The 23616-nt window shown below is 38.1% G+C and overlaps 2 protein-coding genes across 3 annotated transcripts; one reads left to right on the plus strand and one right to left on the minus strand.

Moving 5' to 3' along the window:
* The first annotated feature begins 291 nt into the window (after nt 1–291).
* mtmr7b (myotubularin related protein 7b) lies at nt 292–14163 on the plus strand. 2 transcript variants are annotated; one of them, XM_039674949.2, is made up of 14 exons: nt 292–549; nt 1104–1223; nt 1518–1680; nt 2677–2834; nt 3441–3569; nt 3710–3844; nt 5283–5415; nt 5505–5614; nt 5718–5843; nt 5975–6024; nt 6723–6923; nt 8772–8906; nt 10924–11047; nt 11301–14163. In XM_039674949.2, the coding sequence occupies exons 1-14, from the start codon at nt 526–528 to the stop codon at nt 11595–11597; spliced, it is 1905 nt and encodes a 634-aa protein (XP_039530883.2). In that variant the 5' UTR covers nt 292–525; the 3' UTR covers nt 11598–14163. The 2 variants fall into 2 exon arrangements, with proteins under 2 accessions (XP_039530883.2, XP_039530884.2); XM_039674950.2 differs by having other exon boundaries at nt 10924–11075; nt 11301–11501.
* On the minus strand, nt 13810–23254 carry vps37a (VPS37A subunit of ESCRT-I). Its single transcript, XM_039674877.2, has 12 exons — nt 22822–23254; nt 21322–21396; nt 20597–20714; nt 19720–19817; nt 19405–19615; nt 18063–18133; nt 17729–17856; nt 17217–17275; nt 16900–16968; nt 14816–14959; nt 14398–14512; nt 13810–14292 (listed from the first exon to the last, which is right to left on the minus strand). The coding sequence occupies exons 1-11, from the start codon at nt 22929–22931 to the stop codon at nt 14432–14434; spliced, it is 1164 nt and encodes a 387-aa protein (XP_039530811.1). The 5' UTR covers nt 22932–23254; the 3' UTR covers nt 13810–14292; nt 14398–14431.
* Nucleotides 23255–23616: the final 362 nt, after the last annotated feature.

Raw genomic sequence — 23616 nt, forward strand, 5'->3', positions numbered from 1 at the left:
GCTTTTGTGAAATAATCCACGGTAGAAGTACGAATCCTACTATAGCGAGGGGTTTAGATCATAAATATTAAATAGTCTGTTTTCTTCTTGGTTGAAGCGTCCAGTAACGTACCTTATTTACAATTTACAAACCACACTTTCTTCAAAAAAGAGAATTGTTCGTTCGCCTTCTGACTAGAGCCCACCTATCATTGTCTACCTCAACCAATCAGTGAGGTTTATTGGACAACGTCACTCAACGTAGGTAATATTCATGCACACGCCGTCGCCGTAGTAGGATTCGTAGTTTGTGAGTGTGCGCGCGCGCGTTCTCCACCGTGTACCAGTCTGAGCGCACGGCGGATCTCCTCACTTTAACCCGAGCCATGGCTTGAATTACATTACCAGCAGGCTATACTATTATAGAATGGTGTTCTTTTAACCAACATGCGACGCCCTGCTCTGTTCTTCTGACCTGATAAACAGCCAATACCCCGGTCGGTTTGGATTAATTTTCTGCGCATCATTTGGACGGCCGTCTCTAGAATGGAGCACATCAGAACACCCAAGGTAACGTTACTGCTGATGTCCTTTTATGTCCCGACCCGGCATTTCATGATAGCTCACAATGCAGCATCCATTCTCTAGATTTCTTTCATTTTGAATTGCATATGCTTTGACAAACACGTAATATGTGTTTTCCAAAATAATCTTTTGTAAATATGGTTTGACAGAATAAGCCCAATGATAGGCCACAACGAAGCCCCCATTTTTCCTTCATCTATCATTGTGCATTGTAACAAGATCTGAATGGTTCTGCCTGAGCACTACTGATAAACCATTTAATCTTTAGAATGATATTTTACTATTTTAATGTATTCAAGGGCAAAATAATCCACGTTAAGATGATCTGGCCCTAGCTAAATGAAGGTTTTAGAATATGCCAAGCTGGAGAAATGATTGTGATTGTAATTATTGCAAAATAATTCATATGACCTTCTGAGCCATTGTATTTTTTTGGTAGGGTAGGGTATTCTTTTTTTTTAAGTTGACAATATATAATGTACATCACAAGGTTGGTAGCATTTTATATAAATTATATTTCATGATTTGTTGTTTTCCAGGTGGAAAATGTTCGCATGTTTGATAAACTGACCCCCAGGAAGTCTATGGTGGGAACATTATACCTGTCATCCACTCACACTATATTTGTAGAGAACTCGGAGGCCCGCAAAGAGACCTGGGTAGGAATCGAAACCTTTCCATGCAGACAATCAAGCTTCCTCTTAAAAATGACCCCAATTGTTTAAACCGCAGTGACACAAGTCATCCACTATGTTAACTTTTCTCCTATAAATTGCTAGAACTGCATTTGTTGTTGCCTTATTCTGTTTTTTATTTGCTCTAAAAAAATATGACATATTAAACACAGGAGTCAATGTATTTGTCTGGAATCCAACTACTGTATTTCTATTACTGCTGTATTTGTAATTATTCCAGAGTTTCACAGTCACTAAAGACTTTTCTTGCTCTGCTAGATCCTGCACAGTTTGATGGGTAATGTGGAGAGACTCCCGACAAATCCATCAGGAAGCCCTCTCATTATCCGCTGTAAGAACTTCCATGTTTATAGACTGCTGATCCCACAGGAGAAGGACTGTCTAGATGTGCTGGCTTCCCTCACACGTCTTTCACATCCAGGTAAAGTAAAATGCATAGTATAAGTAAAAATGCGCAAAAAAAAAAAAGTCACCTATTCCTTTAAAATGTCACAGAATAGTCTTTGCAGAATGTATATTGGCCTACATTTATCTTTTAGGGTTTATTTCAGTATTAAAATTAGGACGTTTCTAGATTGCCAGCGGTGGTTGCCAGAAATTCAATTAAAAAAATATGGTAACACTGCTTCGGGTATTATGGGTTTGTATATTTTACAACTTATAACCATTTTTTAAGTTATTATAATATATACACATTTACTTGAAGACCATAATCTGCATTGTACCTTGAAATGTAGTGATAACCACCATATTAATTTAAATGATAAAATAGAAAGTCACATGACATGACAGATGGCCAGGTCTCAAATGTACAGGGGTCACACAGACACAGACAAAAGACCATCAGGCAAATGCACTAAAATAAATGGGGCCTGATGTGCCAAAACTCCCTTATGTACATTACTGATGAAAAAAGAAGAAACAAAATGAGTAAAATAAGTTGTGTCGTGATGTGGGTCACCGTAAATAGTTTTTACTTGTTAAAAAACATAAATATGTCAGTTTGTTTACATTAAAAATATATACAATCTGTTGTTAAGCCATTTATTGTGCTTCCCGTATATGGTTAGTGACTTTGGTAAGGTTAACCAATAATCAGATTTTTACAGTATTTTTTTATTACTACCATTTTGATAGAAATAGTTTAAACTAGTGTCTTTTCAGCTGTAAGCCTCCACTTTGAATTCATGTAACAAATTTACATTAGCATTTTCTTCTGTGAAAAGTGAACACTGGCTTTTTTGCTTAGACAATGCTAGGTCTTAGCTGTTGCATCACAGTGTATTATGAAATACAACCTACAACGTCAGATAGCACAGTTCTATACAGCTTTGTGAGCTTCGCCCATAGGACCCACACACTCATTAACTTTTACTTCTCTCTCTCTCTCCCTCTCTCTCTCTCTTTTCTTTTGCAGAGCGCTATGGAGAGCTCTTTTGCTTCTCTTTTAACCCCAACCTGGATAAAGAGTTAAGGGAAAAGTCCTGGGCCTTCATCGACCTGAAGGCAGAATTCATTCGAATGGGAATACCCAGAAACCTCTGGCATGCCACAGCAGCCAATCATGAGTACAGAGTCAGTATGAGCTCAGATGCCTGTTCATCCTCAGGATCAAGAAACATCATTACCTTTTACACAAAATTTCAGAGATCAGTGTTTGAGTTTTATGCCTTAAATTACATTGCCAAAAACAATATTAATGTGATGTGTGGATTTTTTTCTGTTTATCATGTATATGAATACTGAACAAAGGGATAGTTCACCCAAAAATCAAAATTCTGTTGTCATTTACTCAACCTAATGTAGTTTTAAAAACCATGACTTCCATTCCTCTGTGGAAAATAAAAGCAATCAGAATCTCATAGTAATCAAGCTATTGACGGTAACAGCGACACCTCTGATTGGTGGATTTTTTGCCAGGATTAAGGGTAATGCAGTTCTTCACTGGAGGTTTGGCTAGTAAACATGATTTGTAAAAACAGCATCTTCTGTAAAAGCATGCATCATTGCTTAGCAAGTTTAGAGCTGATGGATTTGCAGAGCAATATTTAAAAAAAATAAATAAATAAATTGATGAATCTTATATAATAAGCACAGGAATGTTACTTTCTAAAGTAAACAGCCGCTGCTGAACTTAAGAATGTAAAACAATAGTTGTAATCTGAATACTTTGCTTGGCAGTTGTGTGACACTTACCCGTCGGACCTGTATGTGCCAAAGTCAGTCTCTCCTGCTGTCATTGTGGGCAGTGCCAAGTTCCGGAGTCGAGGACGTCTTCCTGTTCTCTCCTACTACCACAGAGATTCCAGTGTAAGTGCAAAAATAATGATATTCATTTAAACTCAAGAGTAAGCCTGTGAAAGCTTTTTTATTTTTATACTTAAGCTTAATATGTTCTAGGTTGTCTTCGCCTCCCCACTTTTTAAATTCGCACACCATTGGTTTTCTAGGCATCAATCTGTCGGAGCAGTCAGCCTCTTTCTGGTTTCAGTGCACGCTCCTCAGACGATGAGCAGATGCTGCAGGCCATCATGAAGTCAAACCCTGTCAGCGAGTTCATGTATGTGGTGGACACAAGGCCAAAGGTGAGAGATTAGAAACACACACGCACATACACACAAAACAGGTTGGACAAGCTGTTGAGATTTAGATTGGGTAGTTTGGAAGTTTTCTTATCTATCTGTCTGTCTATTTTTGTATAGTAGTTAAAGTTGTTTATGTACAAATGGTGCATTTATTTGATCAATAAAAACAGTATCATTTTGACATTTCAATTTAAAGCAACTGTTTTGTATTTGAATATATTTTAAAATGTAATTTATTCCTGTGATACAAAGCTGAATTTTCAGCCGCCATTGCTCCAGCTTTCTGTGTCACATGATCCCTCAGAAATCATTCTTATTTGCTGTCTGGATTATCTAGTTACATTTCTTAGCATTTCACTTAATCACAAGCTTATTTTTTTGTGTGGAAACCATGCATTCATTATTTGATGGATAGAAGGTTCAAAAGACAGCATTTACTTTTGCATAGTGATATTTTCATGACATTTAAAGGAGTAGTTCACTCTTTTTTTTTTAAACTTTTGCTGATAATTTACTCACCCCCATGTCATCCAAGATTTCCATGTCATTCTTTCTTCAGGCGAAAAGAAATTAAGGTTTTTGAAATAAACATTCCAGGATTTTTCTCCATACAATGCACTTTATTGGTAACCAAACGGTTCAAGGTCCAAAAACAGTTCCCTGGCAAACTGAAAACTGTTCAAAGGGCTTTAAACGATTCCAGACGATGAATAAGGGTCTTATCAAGTGAAACGATCGCTCATTTAAAAAAAAAAAAAAAGTTTAAGTTTAAGTTTCATAAGCTCAAATAGTTGGCTTGCTCTGTACTGTGACGCATGTTTGTGACTCTCCTGTTCGAACTCGTTTATCAAAATGAACAAACCTTTTTTCGTGTCATTTGGTTCACGAACGAAATGAATGAATTGACTCTGGAAAAGATTTGTTCATTTTGATGAACAAGTTCGAACAGGAGAGTCACGAACGCGCATCACAGAACAGAGCAAGGTGACCATTTGAGCTTATAAAACGTAAACTTTGTGTTTTTTTGTTTTTTTTAATGAGCGATCGTTTTTTTAATGATTCATCATCTGGAATCATTTAAAGCCCTTTGAACAGTTTGCAGTTTGCACTGAAACTGTCTTTTGGACCTTGAACCGTTTGGTTACCAGTAAAGAATATGGAGAAAAATCCTGGAATGTTTTCATCAAAAACCTTCATTTCTTTTCGACTGAAGAAAAAAAAGACATGGACATCTTGGATGACATGGGGGTGAGTAAATAATCAGAAAATGTTTTTTTTTAAAGTGAACTACTCCTTTAAGCACCCCCCCCTCCCCACTTGCCATGCCTTAATGTACCTTGCCATAACTATACCAGTATGACATAATATACCATAGTGTAAATAATCCAAAATACTAACAGTATTGTGAGTTTGAAACGCTATTTGTAACTGCTTTCAGCTGAATGCCATGGCTAATCGTGCTGCTGGGAAGGGCTATGAGAATGAGGACCACTACACTAACATAAAACTGCAGTTCATTGGCATAGAAAACATCCATGTCATGAGGAACAGCCAACAGAAGCTTATAGATGGTATATGGATTAATCATTATTACAGATACCTGTCTGGTGATCACTTCCTATCCATATGGTAATGCACCTTTTCTGTCTGTTTGTTGCAGTTGGTGATCTCGTGGCTCCCACCATGAGTGATTTCCTCTGGGGTCTGGAGAACTCTGGGTGGCTAAAACACATCAAAGCTGTACTAGATGCTGGAGTATTCATTGCAAAGGCAATACTCTATTAGAAATTTTTAAATATGATTTAGTACCCAAGTTCACATAGCATGTGATTGGGACAATCACATGTGTTATTCTGTTCATGTGTGTCCACAGGCAGTGGCGGAGGAGGGAGTGAGTGTTCTGGTGCACTGTTCAGACGGGTGGGACAGAACCGCTCAGGCGTGTTCGGTGGCCAGTGTACTACTAGATTCATACTACAGAACGATCAAGGGACTGATGGTAATAAGAACTTTGATGATGATTGATCCATTTTGCTTTGCTTTTCAAAAAGTGCTAGTCTAATATCATCTATAAAGACTAAATTTGTAACTTTTTTGTCAGTATTTAAACACAAGTCTTCATCCTTATAGGTTCTGATTGAAAAGGACTGGATGTCATTTGGACACAAGTTTTCCCACAGGTTTGTGTTTTTCATTTCAATTTGCACGTTTCTGGACTCGCATGTAAGACTTGCATTTGTTTGTAATTTATTGAATCACATGATTGAATTGAATAGCAGCTTTCTGTGAATCTCTTCTACTATGTTTGTTGTACATGGATAACATACAAAACCAGAAAGGCCTCATTACTCAATCCATAACAGATACTGTGACTAAACCATCAGTCATGCAGTATACAGTGTGTCTCTAAGCTTTAGTTGAGCCACTACAATCTAAGCATGAAATACTACAGGTTCAGTTTACCAAAAAATGAAAATGTTTTTTTAGAAATTTTCAAGAAAGCTCAAACTGTCCCCCTCTTCCCCCCCCCCCCAACCCTATATAGCAAAAGCTTACAGCAACCATAGGCATAATTGAAGTGGATCATACAATTCTCCAACATATTACAAGTCTTTAGTACCCTTTCACTGTGCTAGGTACCCCAACGGAAGGGTAACCCAAAAAGTTGTACGGTACGGTTCGGCTTTTTGGTACCATTCACAACTTTTGACAGTGGAAACACAAATAATTGCGTACCGAACTGTACTGTACCGTACCACTCAGTGGAAACGAGCCATAATACTCCTATGACTGGTAGTTGCAAAGTTACTTATAGTTAGTAGAATGTCTCAAGTGGACTGTCGTAATAAAGTGTCGGCATAAAATCTTTTACATTCAGGTACGCTCATCTTGACGGTGACCCTAAGGAGGTTTCCCCAGTTATGGACCAGTTTCTGGAGTGTGTGTGGCAGTTGATGCAGCAGTTCCCCTGTGCGTTTGAGTTCAATGAGCGATTCCTCATACAGCTACACACACACATCTACTCCTGCCAGTACGGGAACTTCATCGGCAATTGCCAGAAAGAAAGGAGAGACTTGAGGTAAGAAAACCAATTACATTTTGCCACTTTTTTATGGATATGGATAATAGAAAGAAAAGAGGGGGATCAGCATATCCCTCATTTGCCAGACTTGTACTTGCACCAGCTGCATGAGGACTTGCAGACTTGCAACGTGCCAGAGCATGTAAGATAACTGCTAGGTCACAACTTTGACAGAAATATTACTTTTTGAACTGTGATGTTGTAGATGTACTTGTATAGATTGTCCACAGTCTGTTTACTGGGAAATTGCCCAACAATGGCAGGATCCAAACTGATGCTATTGATACGTAACTTTTGTGAGTCCAGGTTGATATTATGACAGCTCCTAAAGGCCCAGACACAACAAACCAAGATCAAATCACTAGTAGGGATGAAAGCCAATTGTGGTGTCAACTCATGTTGCTTGCGTCTGGACCAAAAACTTGTTTGAACACACTACAGCCAAAAGCAAAAAGACTACAGCCAATGGCCAACTACTATGTACATACTGCATCTGCATGAGAGGAAATAACTCTTCAGTCACCTGCAGGTGGCCGTGGTCAGTATTTGTCATTCAAAATGGGAAAACGGAAGAGCTAGGACTACGGCTATACACAAACCGTAAACAAAAGACGCGTCTGAAATCATGTATTGGCTAATATGTATTGGTTTTCAAAGTACTTTGCAACCATTAAAATTGATGTTATAGTGTGGAAATGGATGGTATGATTGGAATTATAATATACATCCATTATGTGGTCACTGTTACGTGATGCTTCCTTGCTATTCACAACTCCTCTCCTGTGATATTATGAGATGGTAAAGTATCCATCAGATATACACTTCAGAACCTGGAAGTAGTACCCTGCTGAAAAATCCATCTTAAACCAGAATAAATTCCATGCTGGTTGGAGCTGGTATAGTGCTGGTTTAGCTGGTGGACCAGCATAGCCATACTGTTTTCAAAGCAAAACTGAGCTGGAGTAGCTGGGGACCAGCAAACCAGCATCCCGTCCCATTCGTTTTTCTTCTTATACACTGGTTCATTAATGGCTTGTTTCCACAGAGCGGTACAGGACAGTAGGGTACGATTCAAGATGGTAAACCATGATCTGGCTTGCGTTTCCACCGCCAACAGCACCTTTCCTTGATGGGCAGAAAAAAAGCCCAAAAAGCACACACAAGTGACAATTCTCTGTCAACCAATCAACGTTCTGCAGTGACTCTAGCTCCACCCTTTAGTACCCTAGGTACTAGGTACATCAATGAAAGAGTTTCAAAAAAGTTGTATGGGTCAGAATTAGGGTACCATTCACAACTGACAATGGAAATGGCAAAAAAAAAAATGGAGTACTGTACCGCTTGTTGGAAATGAGGCATAAGCCAATAAGAGTGATCACAGATGGGCGCCGCCAATTCAATGTGCACAACCGACCGAAAAGCTACCAATGGAGGTCCGTCTAGTGTAGAGCACACCAAAAAAACTAGGTCAGATGTCTGCATGGTATGGAGGCCTGTCCATCCCTTAACATGTTTAGATTCTTTTCCTGTCTAAATGGCCAGTTCATGGCCATGACAAACATGCCAATACTTCTTCAAAAAAGGGTTAGTTCAAGAGTTCAATATCCAAAAGACTTTACTGATGAAATAGAGTGACTGAATATTTATGATAATATAAATGACCAACTACAGCAAAAAAAAAAAAAAAAAAAACAGAGGTTGAGATTCGATTCTATTTCAAGTGCTTACCACAACCATACATGTTTTGTTTTAATCAAAAGGTAATCTAACTGTTGGATCAGCTTGGTTTCATTACCTTAATGTGCTAGTTTATTCTTTCAATCTCCCTCTTTGTACTCTATGCAGGTTACAAGAGCGAACACACTCTTTGTGGCCACACCTGTGGGATAACAGGGCCGAATACACAAACCCTCTGTACAGGACAGACCACAGTCAGACACAGGGTGTTCTGAAACCTCTCACCACTGCCTACTGCTTCAAGTAAGTCAACCCAATTTGAATGGCCATGATGCCTTTAAATGATCACTTAACCTTCCTTCATGTCGTACAATAGTCGTGCTTCCTTTTGAATTGGCTCAGAGATGACAAAGCTCAATAGTGTCAGAATGAGAATGTGAAATTAAACCATATTGAACACAAATCAGCTTGCAACGACACCTTTGTAATTTTTTTTATTTTTTGAGCTAATGTACTTAAGTGGGCTTGTGGACTAAAAAAGACTGTTGCGTTATCCACAAGTTTCCGAGGGGCGCTCCTGTAAAAAATAAAGTGGGTGAAACTTCCGGTGACGCGGCGGAAGTAGCATTCCAATGGTATTTTGTGTGTTAGTTAGCGAAGAGGCTAGCTGTTTTTCGGAGAATTATTTTACTATTTAAAGACGCAAATCTTTATGAGAGATGTCGTTACGGAGCTCAGGGACAACATGTGCTGTTCGCGGTTGTATGTATAATCGGACTAAACTAGTTTAGTGGCTTAAACGGGATTGTTTTGAACATAAGCTGAAAACGAGCCAGTCTCTGATCCTGCCAACGACTGTAGTTTCCATCACCTCCCAAAAGACGACGAATCTTCCTGTGTACATTTGTTTAAATTCTTAATGTTCTATAAACTCTATCAGCCTGTGTTTGGCTGTTCTCTACTAACTCAGGATCAAAGCCTGTGTTGACAGAATACCAAATGTGCCAGTTAATGTATTCAAGCAGCACATTCATTTATAATTTTGAATAAACTCCAAAGCACAATGACTAAGTGTGTATTTTTTATTTTAATTGTTTGTCAGCTCGCACAACTGTCTGTCACCATGCCTTGATGAGTATTGATTATTAATAATGTTATTATAATACTCCCAATCAACGACTGCGGAGGGTAAAGGTACTGTTATTTCACCCTTTTTCATTTCGTTGAGGTTGTGTTCCCACATCGTTAGCTAGTTTGGATCGCTATAACTTGAATCACTGTCAACTGTTGAATGAACGAGTGTCAAGCATGTCAAATCGCGCTTTGTTTACTTCCAACCGGAAGTCGCGCCCACTTTTGACGCAAGGCCTCATGGGGCGTAGGAAACTTGTGGATAAGTGCTACTGTTTGATGTAATTACTGGGGTGGTTTGTCCCTTTTAATAATTTAAAGGACAACTCCGGCACAAAATGAACCTTTGGTCTAATTACACATTGGTACATAGTCAACCGTTCCCTGAGCTTTGTTTTCATGATTATCGAATGTAAAGAGTTTTATCTCTAAAAACTGTTTAGCTTATAACGCTAGTATATGGGGCATAGAGTAATGAAAATAAAAATCGCTAGTTAATACCACTAACAAGGCTCAAAATAGCCCAACACTAACACGGTAGCATAATCAGGGTCCCTACATGCAAACCGAAGCATTGAGAATGTTGTAAGTGTATAGACCGTTTAATGAGAAGATATTTTATAAAGACAGTCCACTTCGCGAATGCAGGCAGGAGCCATCTTTGGAAAACAGCAGTCGAACCACGAACGTCAAGCCAAGTGCGCTGGTGAGATGTGAACGAGCCAGAACTTGGCTCGGCGTTCGTGGTTCGACTGCTCGAGACTGTTTTCCAAAGATGGCTCCTGCCTTTTTTCGCGAAGTGGACTGTCTTTCAAAAATGTCTTAAAATATCATATATTAAACGGTCTGCACACTTGCAACGTTCTCAATGCTTCGGTTTGCATGTAAGAAACCTTATTGAACACAAAGGAAGATATTTTGAAGAATGTCGGTAACCAAACAGTTGACGGACCCAGTTGACGAACCCTGTTGACTTCCATAGTTCCAAGTCAATTGGGCCGATCAACTGTTTGGTTACCGACATTCTTCAACATCTTATTTTGTGTTCAGCAGAAGAAAGAAATTCATACAGGTTCATTAACCATTTTGTTACCATCCTTAATATATTGTTCTTTGCAAAGTGAATAAAATTGGTTTGTTGGGTAACACCGTTCAATAAAGGATGAATCAACTGGAAATGACGTTCTAGGTTTTGGAAGGGGATGTACGGCCGTGCAGAGAAAAGTGTGACATCACAGTCTCCAGCCGATTGCCTGAACGCAGTAAGGGAGGAGTCACAACAATTGGAGGAGGAGCTTAGCACCCACCAGGAGGTACCGCGGGAGACGGACGCTGGACAAGGCATACACATGCATGCATAAATATCACATATGTATCAATAAGCAGTTGAAAAAGTATAACCAAGTAGACATCACCCTCTCTGGGATGGGATTCATTCTGATATTACACATTAAAGTATGCTTGTGTTCTATTTCAAACGGTTCATTAGAATTGAATTTGTTCCTTTTATTTGCTGCACTAATGTAAAACTGACTTTGACCTCTTCAAACTTGCTTACCTAAACAGAGAATTGTCGAGCTGAAGGAGAAAACTTCAGGGGAGAGGAAGGAGACCAATAAGTTGTCTGAACGGCCCCGCCGTCCAATTCCAAGCGAGTGTGAACTCGGCAGCCCACTGGACTATTTCACTACACTGAGAAGTGAGAAACACACTCCTCCTTTCACACTGCCACTAGAGCTAGCAGCCCAACCTAAGAGCGGTGACCCCGATGACCTTTCAACCTGCAGCGATTTTGAGTCAGGCGTAGCTGACCTCAGTAGCCACTCCTCCAGTGCTGGAGACGACGCAAAGGACCCTTATTAGGATAAGGTGGTCAAAACAAACACTTGAACTAAACAGAACTGGTGACAATGAGGGATAAAAGCACAGTAACCAGTATCAAACTGGGAAATATGTTGTATTTTTAATGTTATTTTAATTTTTTCTTTTTAAATCTGTGTGTGAATTTATATTTAATTATGTGCACAATATCCAAGATGGTCTGGCAATAAGACCGCATTCCATTATAGTAAAGTTATTTCCTGTGTAATGTTTTGGGTTGACTGTATATTTTATGCGCAATTAATTTATTTCCATAACTATGTACGGAACAGCATATTAAAATACTACTCGTAGTAATACGCAGAATATATATCAGATATCATAATACATTTGCTAAATACATTTTGTGTCCCACAAAGCAATGCATAAACTGGAATGGCTGCATTTTTTTTTAATCAGCATTCTTGGTTACCAATAGGTTTTTTTTATTATTATTATTTGTCTGAGAATTTTTTTTTTTTTTTTACCTATGTTACATGCTTTCTAATTTCACATACTATATACAGCAGGAAGAGGATGCTAGGATTCCATTTCAAACATAGCCCATATCCTCAAGGAATTTGGTCTGTGCCTATCAAGACTATTAGATTCCCACCTGTGTGTTTCATTGGTATTCAAAGGAACTCTTAAATAGAAATTGTGAGAATTTGCTGTATATGTGAAAACAAGAACTGTATGTCAACCACACTACCTTTACTTCCCATTTCAGTAACTAGGCGTACTCTGACACATAGACAATCAATCCCTCACACATCCACATGATTAACTTTTCAGCTATACCAGTAGATATGAATATAGGGCAAAAAATGCTCTCAATAAAATGTTTGACAAACAACAAACAAAATTACAGCATATCTGGAGCCAATTTTTGCTGAGAATGCTTGCGTTAAATGGTGTATCTGGGTACTCAAGTTATTGTCATTCTTTGATGAACATTATAGTGAAATGTGTAATTAACACCATTAGCTCTTTCCCCGCCAATGTTATTTAAAAAAAAAAAGTTGCCAATCACCTTCAGGATTTTATAAAATGATCACAAACATGTCATGGCCCCCTGAAGATTGGTTGTATGAATATCTGAACATACAATATATCAAAAGACAGAACAGAGCCTCTAAACAAATAAAATATAAAAACATATTCTAGCTTCAAACATTCTTTTTTCATATCAACAACTGAATGTGGGTATGTTCCATAAAAGAAGCAACATTTTGAACAAGCTAAGAAAGATTTGTCCATCAGAAAAATTCCATCAGCGGCGGGGAAAGAGTAAAAAGGATTGTTCCAAACCGGTTTATTAAAGGGTTAGTTCACTCAAAAATGAAAATTAAGTAATTAATTACTCACCACCATGCTGTACCAACCCCATAAGTCCTTCGTTCATCTTCGGAACACAAATGAAGATATTTTTGATTAAATTTGAGAGCTGTATCACTACCATATAGGCACCCTAAGGGATTGAAACTTGATGGCCCAGAAAGTCATTGAAGAAAATGTTTAAAAATTCCATGTGACTACAGTGGCTCAACTATAAGTTTATCAAGCGACAAAAATACTTTTTGTGTGGAAAAAAAATACAAAAATAACGACTTTATTTGACTATTCCTTTTCTTCCTTCTGGGCCTGAGACAAGAGTTTATGAATAACGTTACAAATAATTACAAATAATGTTTTTGAAGTGTTAATATGTTGTTGTGTAAATTTTCTGAAGTTAGAGGACATATCTTGAGAAAAATAAGCTCACAGTGTTATTTCTGAGTATTTCTACTACATTCAAATGGCTGTGAATCAGTAGCACTAGCAGACGCAAAAATGCCGGCTAAAATCGACTGGAGTTGTGGGCGCGGCCACAAGCTCTCAGCAACGGGGAGGGGGAGAGTCGTCTCCGTGCCAACGGCTCCGCCCACAACGCAGAGGCGAATTGCTAATGAGCTACTGCCGCTCTGCTGAAGTGAAGTCCCAGAAAACGGCACAGGTTTTGTGATTTTGTCTAAAAATGGCATAATCATAATTTAAAGACCACTGGGAATGTTAAAAAATAGCTCAAAATATGATTGGAGTGGGACTTTAAGAAATCTCTAATATTAGCTCACAACCGATATATTGTGCATATACCTCCAGAATATATTTCATTCCATTTAGTAATTTCATTAAAGTTACTGAAGATGCAAAACCACACTTAAGCCATAACAGAGATTATTCTAAATGTTTTATTAACCTATCAAATTAAATAAACATATAATACAATGTCTAATTATAATAAAGGATTTTTTTATCAACATTATTAAATACAGTATGTCTTTGTCGTACGTTTACGGCAGCATTAACATTGTTCAAAACCATTTTCAAGTGCGTACAAGGCCCAACCTCATTTGTCACATCATCAACTCAACTAATAAGCTTAGAACTCCGGCTGTTTCTGAACACTATTAAGGACAGATTTCCTTTGGGTCACAGCCAGACTGGGCACATCCAAACGTACTCGAACCTGTCTACTCAATCATTGTGAGTGTAACACTTTTGGAATCATGTGCAAAAATCATTTTGATTTCATTAAAAAATTATGCAGAAATCTCTTTTTGTCATATGTGTCTATGTTTGCCCAATCGGGGCTGTAGACCACAAGATATGCTGCTTGTCTCAAGCCCACCGGTCTGCTGGTAGATTGATCCCAAACCTGTGATTAAGAATAGAATGCAACATGTTTAACAAAGGTGAGCGTTGAAAACACTTTCTTACCACAAGTGAATCAATCTGCTGAGTTTCGCTGAGAGAAACGTACCTTCCTCCATGGAGAGAGCACTGGGACATTCAATCTAATGTGTTGAGGGGAACTGTCCATGTGTGTTCATGCATTGCTGGAGCTTTTCCTCTTTGGCTCTTCTGCAATGGCAAAGCTAAAACAGAATGTTACATCAGTATCACGTTACACAAGTTTTCATATCAGACCTAAAGATAAGACTTCCTTTAGTAACAAGAAGTTGGAGCACAACAAACAGTCTCATGAACATCACACTAGTCTTGTGAAATGTTGTATAAAGCTATGCTTATGAAAACGGCATGATTAATTGTATGAAATTGTTGTGTGGTGCTTTACAATTTCCCTTATGCTTTCTACTGGAGGTGCATAGAAGACGCAACAAACAAATGTTTATATGTTTATAATGTTTGTTGTTTCATACTGAATATGGCTTTAATACCGTTCTCTTTTCCATGAAGTTGCCTAAGAAGTCATCAATCTCGTTCTTTCCTTCCAGAAAGTTTTCCGCTGTCTCCTCAGACTCCTCTTCAGCCTGATGGGCCGCTACCTTTAATCTGGCCTGCAGCGCACTCAGACTGCAGCTCTGCCAGAGGAATATGAAAATGAACAGTTCTATTAAAAACGGGAGAATTTTCCAGAAGCACCTTATTGCAGTACATGAGATCCAGGGGGCGTAGTTGGATCCAGGGGGCGGAGATGGGTAGGATTAGGGGTGGGGTTAGGGAACAGGGGGTGGAGATGGGTAGGATTAGGGAACAGGGGGCGGAGATGTGTAAGATTAGGGGTGGGGCTAGGGATCGGGGGGTGGATATGGGTAGGATTAGGGGTGGGGCTAGGGATCAGGGGGTGGATATGGGTAGGATTAGGGATCAGGGGGTGAAGATGGGTGGGGCTAGGAATCATGTGGTGGAGATTGGTAGGATTAGGGGTGGGGCTAGGAATCAGGGTGGAGATGGGTAGGATTAGGGGTGGGGTTAGGGAACAGGGGGTGGAGATGGGTAGGATTAGGGAACAGGGGGCGGAGATGTGTAAGATTAGGGGTGGGGTTATAGATCAGGGCGTGGAGATGGGTAGGATTAGGGGTGGGGCTAGGAATCATGGGGTGGATATGGGTAGGGTTAGGAAACGGGGTGGAGATGGGTAGGATTAGGGAATTGGGGGTGGAGATGTGTAAGATTAGGGGTGGGGTTATAGATCAGGGGGTGGAGATGGGTAGGTTTAAGGCCAATTTATACTTCTGCGTCGAGGGTACGCCGTAATGTGCGGCGTTGGCTACGCACGTAGGCGACGCCGTTATGAGCATTTATACTTCTGCGTTCAGGTCTTGTTGCTCTGCAGTACTGCTCCGAAACGCTAGTTGGCGGCGGAGAGTTTTAATGTTCCACTGTGTTTAGATTCCTCGCGGCTAGGGTACTACAAGCAATAGCGATTGAAAGAGAGTGGATCATGTTGGAGTTGGAGCTTATTGAGGTGGAAAAACAGTTCACTTTAGTGAAATTACTAAAACTGAAAGGCAGAAATGAGAGAAGACGTCGGAGGAGATGGTACGTGTGGAAATCATAGACAGTGATGGAAATGCGTGAGAAGGTACGTGCGGAAATGCGTAGGAGGAAATGCGATGCTACCAAGCCGACCAATCACCGATCTTGCGGTCCGCGTCGTCGCGACGTGTAGTTACATTTTTGAGGAGGTGGGCGTAAGGGTCGGCGAAGGGTACGCGCAATGGGACGCGTCTGTGCGTATGCTACGCCGTACCTACTGCGCGCACCCTACGCAGAAGTATAAATCGGCCTTTAGGTATATGCAAGGTGGGAGGGGTTGGATCTGGATCCAACTCCTCCCCCCAGATTGCGTGTTCTGTTGTGAGGACCATCTTGAATTTTCATACTATCAAACATTTTTCTACATTACTATTATTGTCAGTGTTGAATACAGTTGTGTTGTTTAATATTTTTGAAAAACTTGTGATAGCCTACAATTCAAAAGTTTGGGCTTAAGTAAGATTAAAAAAAATAAATAAATAACAATTTGCATTGATCAAAGTGACAGTGAAGACATTTATAATGTTACAAAATATTTTTATTTAAAAAAAATGCTATTATATTGAACTTTCTATTCATTAAAAAATCCTGATAAAAATCACGGGATGACGGTTACAGCAGCAAAAAAAATCTAAAAGCTGCAAAAATCATTTCCAACATTGATAAGAATAATCAGAACGATTAAAAATCATAATAAATAAGCACTAAATCAACTTTGACATCACAGGAATAATATTAAAATAGAAAAAGAGGTATTTTAACTTATAATAATATTTCAAAATATTACTTTTTTAATGTTTTTATGATCAAAATGATTATTTTATTATATTATTATTTTGTATTTTTTATTTTAATTTTGCTTATACAAAATAAAAAAGAGAGCAAAACACAATATGGAGGCAGAAAAACCTCAAACACAACACAGGTATGCAAAATCCTGACATCTTGGAAGATCCCCTCCATCTTTGCATGTGTGCTTTACCTCACTGAGCTCATGTTGTCTTTGCATTTTGGTTTCAAATACCGACTTCATCTGGGTTAACTGTTCATACTGCACAAAAAAACAAAACACACACCAGGTAATCGTTAGCATCAGAAAAGGAAAGAAGGTGACAAGATTACAATGTACATTGGGCTCCAGAAGTCTGAGACAGCTTGTGAAATGAATGCTTCTACTTTGCATTTTTTTCTCTTTTAATACCATAATATCAACATTGACAATGAAAAAAAGTTGAACTGAAAAATGAAATCAGACTTTTGGACCCAAGTATTAGTGACAGCATTTGTTAAAGTACGTACTTTACACAACATCTCTTGTCTCTTGCTCTCCAGTTGAGGCTCAAGCTGTAGGTTTTTCTCTGAAAGCAAAATATATTCCTTCTGTTATTTGCAAAACTACACCAAAAACATTGATCTGATCTACATGAAATGTGTGACAGGACAGAGAGGTGTGTCTTTATACACCATTTTGCAAGATGTAAACAACACTGGTCCAGAAACACTTCCTGTTTCAGTTTGGAACTGTTTTCTAAAAATCTCAAAGATGTTTGTTTAACCTTTTGACTCAGTTTTATATGTTATGTTGGTTATATTTTATCCCAGCTTGTATGTAGTGTTAAAAAAACTGAAACAGGAAGTGCTTCTGGACCAGTTTTGTTTACATCTTGCAAAATGGTCTATAGTTTTAAGGGCTAGTTTGATGATTCAGGTTATCTGTGAAAAAAAAAAAAAAAACACTGATCCAACTTTAGTCTAAAATTGATCTAGAGGTTAGTAACTAGCTCAATCGGCAGTGCGCTCAAGAAACTCACTGGCCATCTCTACAATGTTGTTGACCAGCTCCTCTTTGTCAGAGGTTACTTGTTTGAGCTGAGGCAGACACATGAAGAACTCCAACAGCACGTCATCTTGATCGTTCATATCCTTCAGTTGAGAAACACTAGATTACAAACACAAGATGACAGAATGTGAGTAGTGTCAAGTTCATATTTAATTTTAAGAATAGACTAAAGTAATTAGTGTGTTTTAGAACAGTAAAAAACAAGATCTTTTTTACTGTTCTAAAACAGTAAAAAAAAAACAAGATCTGATTCATCCACAGAGCAAACAAATGCAAGACAAAACAAATGCCCTGAAATTTCATACCTCATCTCAGATAATTCTGGAAATGTATCTGGGATTTCAGGCATCTTGTATATGTGTCCATTCAGACCTGACTACAAAGGAAGGACAACAAGAGTGAGAACTGAATTATGTGTTCTTATGTCACACCACACAGAAAGTGGCGAATAATGCCTTCCATTAGTGAATTTTGCTTAATAAAAGCCTATGTTGCAAAAGACTATGCTGATTAATAAGATAAAGTGCATTTTGAGTGTTACCATTCAGTGTGCTAGGAGTTATGGAAGCCCATTTTGTCTTAGTTTTCTTTCTCATGTCATAATTTTGACTTATCTCATAATTTTGACTTTTTACGTCAATTATATGATTGACAAGTCATAATTATAAGATTTTTTTTTTTTAAATTTACACAGGTCAAAATTGACATTGTATCTTAATTAAAAATGTTTAATGGATTTCGACTTTTTGTCAATTAAATGAAGTAAAAAAACTAAAAAAAAACATCAATTTCAACATTTTATCTCAGAATTATTATAATTTTTTTATCTTACTATAACAATTGACAAATATTGGAGTGGAAGTTGGATAGGAACTGACTATAATTTCTTACAGTGTGTCATAATTTCAACGTTTTATCTCATAATTTCGAATTTTCATGTCAATTATGATTTACAATCTTGCAAAACTATGCTACACAACACTACACTGCTTATACAAACAGTGTGGATCATGTGGATAATTAAAATTGTCATAATTTAATTATGAGATAAAAGTCAAAGTGATTAAACACTACGACATAATATAAAAATCCTGATAAGATTAAAAGTTATTATTCTGACATTTTATCTTATATCTCATATTTCTGACTGCCTTTTATCTCAGACTTAAGAATTTCAACTTTATACATCATGCTGGAAATATGTCTCAGAAACTTGCACCCAGTGTGAATTAACCTCTTAATATTATGTGTGACGTGAAACTGACGAGGATTACTGTAAAAAATGATTGTGGCCTTGTTTTTAATGAATCATGGTGTGTAGCAGGTGGCAAAGATGGTGATGGAAATTTAAAGTAAACACAATGATGCATCCAAATTTATCACCTATAGCTTCTATTTTATTTGTTCACAACATTGATATCATATTGCAGTCTGAACATCAGAAATTAACTTAAAATATGATTTCTATCAAATCAATTCAAGCAACAAATGTATGTCGTTTGAATTTTTATTTAACTAAAAATTAAAAAGTACCTCAGCGTCACACACAATGTGAGCAAGTGTATCTAGATGTAGTTGTGCAAAACACAGTGAATGTAATAGTAGTACACCAGCTGGCTGATTTTGGACTGAATACCCATTAGGTACCTGTGAATCAGCAGTTGGTACAGGAAGAGGAAGGTCTGTGATGAGTCCATAAGCTGGTGCTGCTGGTCGGGGAGGGGCTTGTTGAGGCTCCGCCCCTGCATGTGGCACAGGGGCAGGGCCAATAGGCCGCTGACCATCCTGTGGTTGGAAGGCAGGAACAAAATGGAAGCTCTGAGTTGAGTAAGGAGGCATCCCAGATGGTTTGTACATACTGAGCCACAAGACAAAGATAACAACAAACGCACACATTAGAGATCTTCCTGATTAGACATGATTTAACTTGCAGCAACATAAAAAATAAAAATAAAAACTCACTAAGGAAAGTTGGGACCTGACATCAAGGCAGGAGGACTTTTCCAGAACTCATCTAGCAAACTCTGAATAACTTTCCCTAAATCTGAATGCATTCCAAACTAATGAAAAGGGAAAAGAAAACAAATGTCATTACTGTTGCATAATACATAGCCTATTTAGATAGTTAGGTAGTTAGGTAGTTAATAAATGTACACAAAATGGCATTTGACTTAAGAAGTTTATGCAAAAGCTATTGATTGGGTTGTGAAAAACAGAATTAAAGGAGAAAAAATTAAGGTTTTTGATGAAAACATTACAGGATTTTCTCCATATAATGGACGTCACTGGGTACCAGACAGTTCACAAATCTTTTTTCGAGTCAACTGACTCAAAAAAAAGATTCATTCATTTTGATTAAACGAGTTCAAACAGGAGAGTCACGAACGCGCATCACAGAACAGAGCAAGGCGAGCATTTGTGCTTATAAAACGTACAGTTTTTTATTTATTTTTGAAATGACCGGCCATTTCGCTAGATAATACCCCTATTCATGGTCTGGTGACGTTTAAAGCTGCACTGAAACTCTCATTTGGACCTTGAACCGTTTGGTTCCCAATGAAGTCCATTATATGGAGAAAAATCCTGGAATGTTTTCATCAAAAACCTTAATTTCTTTTCGACTTTTTTAAGTGATCTACTCCTTTAAATTAACGTTTGGGCGATTTGAATAATTTAATAAAGTGCACTGACAAATCATAAGACCAGGAATGTGTATTAATGAAAGTAAATATAGGCTACATAAGTATTGATTTCATGTTTACCTAAAAGAAATCTGAGTAGAAAATCAGAACATTTACATGCAGTCATATAAAGTCATATAAAATGACAAATAACTTACATTAGTTATGAGTGGGCTGGTAACCATTGTTCCATTATTACCGTCTACTAAATGATGACCTACTGGTGGAAACACACTGACCACTGGTTTCTCCTGAGGAAACTGTGGTGGGAGTAAGCTGTGGAGGACAGCAATTGTCAATTTAAACAACACTTAAAGGGATATTCGACAGTTTTTTCATATTAAACTATGTTATTCCCTTAACTAAAACGAGATGATACATACCTCTGTCTGCGCAGTAATATCATCACTCGTGAAAAGTCCTCTCCCCCCTCCCACTCTCGGAGAGATGATATTACTGCACCGAGTCCATAGATAAATATATGAGTCGAAAGGCTCCCAAGCACTTGCTGTTGTATTCCACCATACAATATAGTTATCCACTTTACACGCTTAGAAAAGCATGTTTTATTTTGTGTCACCGTCCTAGGTCGAGTTACACTACTCATGTTACTGTATTTAAATAGGGAAAACATGGAGGTGTTTGGTCGCTTCTCTGCTTGGCCCATATTGAATGAACTGGGCTAATTAAGTGCTATCAACGTATCTCGCGTGCCAGAGCGATTGAGTGCACGCACTGAGATGAGAGAGGTATGTATCAACTTGCCTTAGTTAAGGGAATAACATTGTTTAATATGAAAAAAAAAAAAACAGTGGAGTATCCCTTTAAAAGTCTAAACCCTGTGTAAATGCATAAATAAAACAAAATACAATTGTATACTTACATATTGACAGTAATAGTTGAATTGTTGATGGTAAAAGGAAGTCTGTACTCTACATCCTTCTGAATTTCTGCAAGACTATGGAAACATCAGAATTAAGTCAGACAAATAAGTAGACATTTTTTTTTTGTTTTATAAAGTCAGCAAAAAACAGACAATGAGATAGTATTGTTTCTTCCCTATTGTGAAGTGAAGTCACTATTATTTATTTAACATTTTTTACAATACAAATTGTTTTAAAGCAGCTTTACAGTGATAACAGGAAAATAATGCAACAAATTTTGTTTCAGCTATACAGCAGATCTAGAAGAAAATAGTGTCGTTGTCCAGATTAAGTAAATTCAATGATGGCTCATTTTTGTTGTTAATTTTGTTAATTTAGTCATTTTATCAATAGGGCCGCTCTGGAGAAACACTAGTGTCATGGTCCAGCTCTGTTCAGTTCTCATACAATGTGTTGTTCAGTTCAGAAAGCTCCGTTCAGTTCTCATTCAATGCAGGCAGATCAATATGACGGAATATGTGGCATATATCCCAAGCGAAACTGCTTGTGTATGTAGACTGTGACTTGAGTTTGTTGAATTGACTGGATAGTTGTGGTTTGCTATTGCTATGATCTGTGATTTCATGTGAGTGACAAGTAAACACGTCATCAGAGATATCAAAAGACATATCATTGCAAGAGGGACTGCAAAATATTGTGATCAAAGATCACGTTTGTTTACATCAATGCTATATTCCATAAACAAATAGCACTGTCCATTTTAATACTGCACATACAAAAACCCTCAAAAACAGGCATCCACCTGTTAGTGAATCACATTATTTGAGGGCGGGGCTATCTTTTTTGCTGACCAATGGAGGAGTTCGGGAAACATGTTTGGGAACTATCAATTATATTTTGCGAAGTTGGTATCTGAAATGATACACTTTCAGTATGGTTTTCGAGACTAGCTGGTACATATTAGTTACATTTTACGAAAATGGAAGATCGATGGTTCAGAATTGTGATAAACTCTCCATTGCGTAAATTGGCCAGATCGTGTGGTCTGAATAACTTTAAAAATGTCACTTCGTCAGAACTAAGGAAGTCAAACCCTCTCAGGAACAAAATGGCTCTACCTGTCTGTTTAGAAACAATACAGGGTGTACCCTGCCACTAATTTAATACCTGTCTTGTTGAGTAAGAAGGGATCTGGAGTAAACTATGAAGAGCTAATACTTTAATCTGAAACATGTACGGGACGTCCAGAGCGCGCGCGCACACACAAAAACACAACAACAACAACATACATAGGGTATTCTGGATGATTCATGTCAACGAGCCGACCAGCGAGCACGTGTTATAAATACTAAAATCATTAGAAGTATAAGTTAATACATTTTGGTTGCCTGAAATCCTAGCGAGCGTCCTCCTGCTGTCTTAATACCTAAACGCTGTCCAGGTAACGTTATTTAGGTTAGCTCTCTAGGTTTGGGACACAGCCATTGAGCGAGACTTACTTGGAGTGAGCAGCTCTGAGAGACTCGATCTGTCTCTGTCTTTGTTTCTGTAAACTGTTCAGAGGAGGGATCGATCCAGAGCCCTTGGACAGAGGGAAAATCCAGTTCATCCTCGACTGCCAAAACGCAAACTAACGCTTGAATCTCTCGGCGGTGTCAGTTTTAAGAGGCCTGGCGAAATGAAACAGAAATTCGAAAAATACCCAACGCCACCATTAGCATTAGCCACTAACCTATGTGGTGTTTACTAATGTTAGCGACCCAGTGCCCGTTTAAATGAGTGAATGTGGAGCCAAGAGGAAACAATAATATAGCCGCTAAAAGATCTGTTAGTTTTAATAACAGTATGAGAGATTAAGAAGTACACGGGCTCACAAGAAAACAACCCGTGTGAGCGTGACGTCAGCTGTTTAGCGCTGCTCCCGTCATCACTCACAGCAGGGAGGAGTTTAAAGAGACACGGTTCTAAAAGCATATTCGACAGGTTTCTGAGAATTATTCTTCTTTTTTAAGAAATGGAATAACTTTACCTCTATTCTACACAACACAGGAGAACAGCAACACAATGACATGCCACTAACCAACAGTCTGGAAATCATTCTTACAAGTTGCCATGCTAAGTATCGAGCGCTTTAACTAACGTTAATCACTGGATTAGCAAAATTCTGTTTATTACAAGCGATATTATTCAAAAAGTGCCTTAGCTTAGCGGCACGTATTATGAAGATGTCATTGTTTTGTTTTGTTTTGGTTTTTTTTGTTTGTTTGTTTTTTTGTAATTTTAAGTCTCAACCG

The sequence above is a fragment of the Pimephales promelas genome, chromosome 6 (assembly GCF_988280905.1).
Source record: "Pimephales promelas chromosome 6, fPimPro1.hap1.1, whole genome shotgun sequence".
Classification (NCBI taxonomy): Eukaryota; Metazoa; Chordata; class Actinopteri; order Cypriniformes; family Leuciscidae; genus Pimephales; species Pimephales promelas.

Bases quoted from the DNA above. Each gene is read 5' to 3' on its own strand.
- mtmr7b (XM_039674949.2), top strand. From the start codon at position 526: ATGGAGCACATCAGAACACCCAAG. The intron at 3,845-5,282 runs GTGAGAGATTAG...AACTGCTTTCAG, and splicing joins TGGTGGACACAAGGCCAAAG to CTGAATGCCATGGCTAATCG. The intron at 5,844-5,974 runs GTAATAAGAACT...TCATCCTTATAG, and splicing joins GAACGATCAAGGGACTGATG to GTTCTGATTGAAAAGGACTG.
- vps37a (XM_039674877.2), bottom strand. From the start codon at position 22,931: ATGAACTGGATTTTCCCTCTGTCCAAGGGCTCTGGATCGATCCCTCCT. The intron at 16,969-17,216 runs GTACGTACTTTA...TTTTTTGTGCAG, and splicing joins GACAAGAGATGTTGTGTAAA to TATGAACAGTTAACCCAGAT. The intron at 14,960-16,899 runs GTAAAGCACACA...TTCCTCTGGCAG, and splicing joins GACAACATGAGCTCAGTGAG to AGCTGCAGTCTGAGTGCGCT.